At 30.4% G+C, this 7,214-nt stretch overlaps 1 protein-coding gene across 1 annotated transcript; it reads left to right on the top strand.

The window, feature by feature from the left end:
• Positions 1-750: 750 nt before the first annotated feature.
• Positions 751-6,055, top strand: LOC105618479 (protein O-GlcNAcase). The gene is made up of 8 exons (XM_012200015.1): positions 751-820; positions 941-992; positions 1,180-1,513; positions 1,787-2,231; positions 2,562-3,145; positions 3,212-3,529; positions 3,597-3,771; positions 5,979-6,055. Exons 1-8 carry the CDS (start codon positions 751-753, stop codon positions 6,053-6,055), a joined length of 2,055 nt encoding a protein of 684 aa, XP_012055405.1.
• The last annotated feature ends 1,159 nt before the right edge of the window (positions 6,056-7,214 follow it).

Raw genomic sequence — 7,214 nt, 5'->3', positions numbered from 1 at the left:
AGTTTCTTTCATTGAAGAATGTATATATTCAAATCAAATATATTATATTTTACATAAAAATACATACATTTTTCAACATAAACAAATAAATAAATAAATAAATAAATAAATTTAATTAAAAGAACAATTTTTTTCTCAGCGTACGCATGATGTATCATTCTTGTTGTTGACTGAATATTAAAGGACACAATATGATACACCATGCGCATCATGCGTAAAACGAAACGCATCCTGAATAGGACGACGGGAAACTGTATCATCTCTGACGGGAAGATTTTCCTCACAATTGTCAGAAGTATCAGATACCGCCGTCGCGGCGTGCAAGGAGCACCGCCTATTTCTTCTGTGTCCATCGTATTTGTGCCGTTCGTGGCCTCGATGGATCGACAAATCGTTCGGCGGTATCGATCGGCGCATATCAGGTGCAGTTTGTCAGATTCACTGATTCTCACTCCTGAATATTTTCCCTCGGGATTCCCAGGAATCTCTGAGGCGACGCGAGTTATGCCATTGCGTCGCGCGACGTATACGACGTAGCGACGTGTGTTACCCTATAATCGTCGTGTAATCACGTCGAGTCCACGTCGGGTGTCGCGTTGGGCCCATCGCGATCATCACACAGGTTCCTCTTTCTCTTCCCATTCCCTCCCCTTTCCAAGGGGAATTTGTAACACACCGCGGGCTGTCCCGTTGCCTCCAGCTGTTGCCTGGATTCTCGAGAGCGGACGTGCCTGTCCCGCGCGATCCGCGATGACGGAGACGAACGGAGCCGCGAATCTCAATACGAAGAACGGCAATTTCATCTGTGGCGTTGTGGAAGGTATGTGGATCGCGTATAACCGGATCCCATACTTATTGGAGAATGTAGCCCAAACCTCTTACGATATATGACACTTGTTTCTTTTGTCCCCAAGCATTTAACACATTTCTTCGTTTGCAGGTTTCTATGGACGACCATGGACCACCGAGCAGCGAAAGGATCTTTTTCAAAAGTAAGCTCTTTCATCCTAAATACATTTCCATCAAAGAGAAATTTGTAAGGCTGAGACATTTGTCAGTCATTTTTTTATGAATTCTGTTGCAAGGAATATCATGTTTCTTCTAATTTCTAAATATATTAGTTTTTTTATTATTGTAAACATTAATTAATTTATTACTATAAATTATATGTATTACTAGATTGAAAAAATGGGGAATGGACTCTTACCTGTATGCACCGAAAGATGATTATAAACATCGTGCTTATTGGAGGGATTTGTACACAGTAGAAGAAGCTGAACATCTGACTGGTCTAATCACAGCTGCTAGGGAATATGGAATAACTTTTTATTATGCATTATCCCCAGGATTAGATATTACATATTCCAGTTCAAAGGAAGTCACCGCTTTGAAGAGAAAACTGGAACAAGTCAGTCAGTTTGGTTGTACAGCATTTGCATTGTTATTCGATGATATAGAGCCAGAAATGAGTGAAGCTGATAAAGAAATATTTCAATCATTTGCACATGCTCAAGTATGTATGCAGTATAATGTACAATATTCATATAATATGCAAATTCTAATACTAGTTTAATATTTATTAATATTTCTGCATGTATGTTTAATGTTTTTAAAACAGATAATGATTTCTTTATTTACAATTTGAATTTCAAATCAATCTTTTATAAATTAAGACGTATGTAAAATGGGAATCAAATGTAGAACTTGTTGATTATGAATTCTCTTATAGAGATATATAATGTATTATCCTACGTAATGTATTTTTATATTGTTATTATTCTTACAGGTTTCTGTCACAAATGATATTTTTCAACATCTTGGCCAACCTCGTTTTCTTCTGTGCCCTACGCAATATTGCGCAACACGTGCAATGCCAAATGTTGCATCTTCGGAATATCTCAACACTCTTGGAAGTAAATTAGCTCAGGAAATTGATATAATGTGGACTGGGCCTAAAGTCATATCGAGACTTTTAACAGTGGAATCTATTGAAGAAATCACAGAAGTGCTCAGGAGACCGCCTGTTATTTGGGATAATTTACATGCTAACGATTATGATCAGAAAAGAGTGTTTCTTGGACCATATTCTGGTCGTTCTCCTGATCTTATACCTAAGCTTAGAGGAGTTTTAACTAATCCTAATTGTGAATATGGAGCGAATTTTATAGCAATTCATACATTGGCTCAATGGAGCAGATGCAACGTGGATGGAAAGAGAGACTTAAGTTTAAGTAAGATTTTTGCTGTATTCTATTTTATAAATTTTCTAAGATAAACTTTGAGTTAAAATTATAGCAAGATAATAGGTGTTTTCCATTTGATGACACAAATCAACACAAGTATAGTTCTTTTTGTTACTTACTGAATGTCATGAAAGATAGAATGATGCTTATGTCAATTTATGTCACTAATTGAAAAGCCCTAATATGAATTTGATACATTACATTAAAATGTAAATTTGATTTTCGTACATTTCATTCTTTTAATTTTAATTTTCTATAATGAATTAATATAGTATCCGTTACTTATTATATATAGAAATTGATTATTCTATATTGCAGATGATACTGTATCAGCGGATATTAAATTAGAAACCGAGACAGAGGATGGCGTTCTTGGTGAAGATGTTCCATCAACATTATCACCGAATATGTATCATCCTCGACATGCTTTGAAAAATGCAATAAGTGAATGGTTATTAGAGTTTAATAAGAAGAAAGCAGCTTGGGGAGTAATAGCCAAACCACAACCATGTGTCGCGCCTACGATACCTATTCCAATTATTCCCTCCGTGAACACGTGTATGAGTCTTACATCAACGACAACAACCACAGTTCCTGCCACGCCTACGCCTGGGACGAATTCTAATCATCTTCAAGCATTGGCCGAAGTTTGCTCAAATGTGACAAGTAGTGATAGCTTCGTACAACCTTCATCTGGACCTGTGATGAATTCTTTAGTGTCAGATATAAAAGTAATCAGCGAGCCTGTCCTGACTACATTATCTACCAATATGAGCAGTGGATCACCCTCAACAGGATTATCTATTATAGAACCAATGGATTGTAATACAACTCCAAACAATTCGCCCGCACATATAGCAAAAATTCCAGCAGAGGATGACGCTATGGTAGATAATTCTTCTGTAAGTCATTAAAAATTTTCGGGAATTTAATTATGCATGTATAATCGTACGATTTCTGTTTGCTAGACATGTAGCGAAGCTTCCGGAAGTATGCAAGTAGAAGTAGATGGTGCTTCTCCTACAGTCAATGGTACACAAATGATTATAGAAAATGATAGCGAAAATCACGAGAATTCCGACAACGCGGACGCGGTATCACAACCTGTAGATATCGAAAAACAACTTACGCATGAAGATTTGTCGCTTTTATGTGATCTGTTTTATTTGCCATTTGAGCATGGGGGTCAAGGAATTCAATTGTTGCAAGAATTTAATTGGCTGAAAAGCAATGCTTATGTTGTTATGAAGAAGTCCAAAGAAGAAGAACAAGCGTCTGAATCAGATGTGAGTTATATTATAAAATTAATTTATTTCAACAAGCTTGATATCACACTATAATAAATAATTTCAGATTGAAGAATGGCATCTTCGTGCAGCTAAATTAAACGATATGTGTAATGCGGTAAATAGATTATTCCAAAGACTCACATATTGTAATAATCGTGAGTTATTATACGATTTGTACGCGTATGTATGGGATATGAGAGGAGTTGTGTCTCTCCTAAATAGTTACGTAAAATGGCTGGGTAAGTTGCATTTGATTTATATATAATATTATCTGATATATTGACAATAAAGTACGTTAAATATACCTTCAAAGAAAGTTTATTTTCTAACAATTAGTAAAATTAAAATAATATATATATAAATAATGATGATTATAGTGAAATAATTGATATGATTTCTAAAAATTCAAGTTTGTATTCATAAATTTAAATGAATATAATTAAAGTAATCTTCAATTTTACAAAATTCTTATTTAAATCATTATTATTTTTTTAAATTATGCGATGTGCACATTATAAATTAATTTTTGTCAAATATCAGAAATATGTATGAATCAAGATAAGAATTTTAATATATTACATAATTTTGCTTATTTTTATTATATATAAAGAAAGTCTATGAAATGCTAGTATGCTGGTAAAAATATTTATATGCAAGTGAATAATACTATAATTTTTTTAATTCTTAATATATGAATTTATTTGTAATAATCATACGAAATATTCACTTATCTTATAGAAATTAGTCTTTTCGATTTCGAATTTAATCAAATTTAAAATTATATGTGTACTGCAGACAAGTGCTGTTATTGACTTCTCTTATAAATATTATAATTTATTACCTATACTTATATTTCAGAACGAAAGTGTCTCGCGTATTGGTAAGTGAACACTATCTTATTTTTTGTTAATAATTTGATCTTTTTGCAAGGAAAATCTTCTTTCTTATTGATTTAATCTTAAAGATAGTATGTATAATAACGTACTTGTCTAAGCTTTGTCAAGATACGATTATTATCGACAAAATAGGAGTGAATTGTTTATTAGCTTTACATTAAGTTTAACTAAAATTTGGATGTTAAGTATAATATAATAATTATTTATTAGAAATATTTAATAAATTGAACTAAAGATTATAAAATATTTCAGTAAATCTAATATCGACAATATTGTTATTATTTCCTTGTAAACTGATGTAAACTGGTGCTGCGAAATCATTTTTTAAATATCTGTTCTTTGAAATCCGTAAATTACTGATTGATAAATAATCCCATACAATTTTTTTATAATATATTTGACATCGCGTATGTATACCAGTAAGTAAAAAACTTAGGATTTTTACTTAAATAATGTTTATTTTAGAAATATTAATTTAAAAAATTTTTTCTTTTAAAAGCTTGTTTAAAAGAATGATAACTTTAGTTGAAATATTAACATTTGTATTTTAATGTTTAAAATATATTAAATGATATAATTTGCGAAATTTATGGATAATATTAAATAATAAAGATTATCAGTAATATTCGGAAATGCATATGTCATAAACCACATATTTGTAAACTCTGTATGCATTTGTTTCTGCGCATTAGAGATAAATGCATCGCAATGCGTAGGGAAAACTTTGCCATAAGTCAGAATTACATAAGAACACATATTTCTATTCATTGAATACTTTTGAAAATAGAGAGAATGTGTACAGATAAAAATAAAATTAATACACATGTTTCAAATATATATATAAAATTGATATTTATTTGTGATAATTTTAAGCTATTCGTCGACTTTAACAATTTTATATCTTTTTAAAAATAATTCTGACTAATGGCCGCTAATTTATTTTGACATTTTTATACAGGCAAGCCACAACATCTATTTTTCTTTAATAAAATTTATATTATTTCACACACATTAATATATTTTTAAACTTTTTATATTTTAAAAGAGAAAAATTTAATATCTATACTTAAAATTATTTAATCAAAATCTAATTCATAAATGATACACGTCTAATTGAAAACGTGAAATAAATTGATGTGGCTTTCCCATACAATGGCGAAAAAAATTATTTGTAGCAATGATGAAAACGGTGATTTTATGAGATGACATTCAACAGCATCTTTATGGAGTTGAACAAATACTAAATTTAAAAGTAAATCTTATACCAGCTATTAACATGTCAATCGACTTTCTTTACAGATGACATGACACAGGAGTGTTCTACATATAAATTTTTGTATAATTATATTTAATATTAAAATTAAATTTAAATTGAAAAATATACGTATATGATTATTTATGTTTTTCTTAATGTATTTATTCCCAAAATTATATGCAGTGATTTGAAATCTGTAATGATATGCTCCCGTGGAATGTAAATGTATCAGGATCAGTACAGCTTTGGTTCATTTACTAACTTGCATTTCTGTGTTTTTTTGTCTTGTTGATAGCGTTTGGCAGATTCCCATCGACGATGACGACGTTTACCCAGGGCAGCTACACATGTATGCGGTTTAACAGTCTTTGAGTAACACGGCAGAAAGCGCGCGAAATAACGAAGTTTCAAACATTGCAGTGATAGTTGCATTTCTAAATTTTTGTTTGGGACTTTACAAAAGATATTGTCTCGTTTAATACGAGCGAGAAATATATGCATAGAAGCAGCGTTGCAATAGCTTGAAAAATCAATGTGTATAAAGCACATTTATTTTCACGGTTTCGCTATATGATGGACATACTTCTTATATATCGCAAAGATTATAGATATATCTACATATTTAATTCCATTATTTTACATCAATAGTGAAATTGTATTTGACATATACATAAATCTCGTTTTACAATCTGTTGCGCATGTTATATTTTTATGATAATTTTAATATTAATATTTTGTATTCTCTTTGTTAAATTAATTTTTCACTTATATAATAATTCATGTTTATGTATAATTATTTTTAAAGCTGCTTTTCTATCAGATTTTTTAATGTATACATATTTAAAAAAATATGATTGAAATAATTTAATACATATATCAATTTTAATATATTTTTGCGTTTTTGAAGTAAGTCTATCAAAAAATCACATAGAATTGGCACAATTTAGCAAACAAAAGTTATAAACTCTTGAACGTCTCCCATTTGCAAATTGTGATCTTTGATCATTTGTGATAAAATTTTCATAATGTGCGATAAGATATCTCCGAATATTTTATTTGTATCGATGTCTTGTGAATTACTAATTATACGCAAAATTATTTTTTTTATCTTAAATGATCAATGCTCCTACGCTCCTTTTGCCAACTTGCCTGCACACACTAATTTGTTTTACTTAGTTTCAGAAACTATATTCTTTTCAGGCGTGATAAGAGTTTTATTTCAGGCGCATATTGGCAAACTGGACTATTATTCCCCAGATCATTTCCCAGATCCTAAATCCAGTGCTTCAAGAGTTTAGCATTGCGCGAGCTTTGGTGCAACATTAATTCTTTTTATCTATTTACTAATTACAATTTTTTTGGAATAGAACATAACATTCAATACAATTAAAATACTATTAAAATTTCTTAAAATATTATATATATATATATATTTGGCTTTATATTATACATTATGAAAAATATGCTCTATATATATATATATATATATATACACACACACTATTTATTAATTTACCTCTCTATACTAATT

This window comes from Atta cephalotes, assembly GCF_000143395.1.
Source record: "Atta cephalotes unplaced genomic scaffold scaffold00001, whole genome shotgun sequence".
NCBI classification, from domain to species: Eukaryota; Metazoa; Arthropoda; class Insecta; order Hymenoptera; family Formicidae; genus Atta; species Atta cephalotes.
The sequence above is the reverse complement of the archived record's forward strand: the minus strand, read 5'-3'. Positions and strand labels throughout refer to the sequence as shown.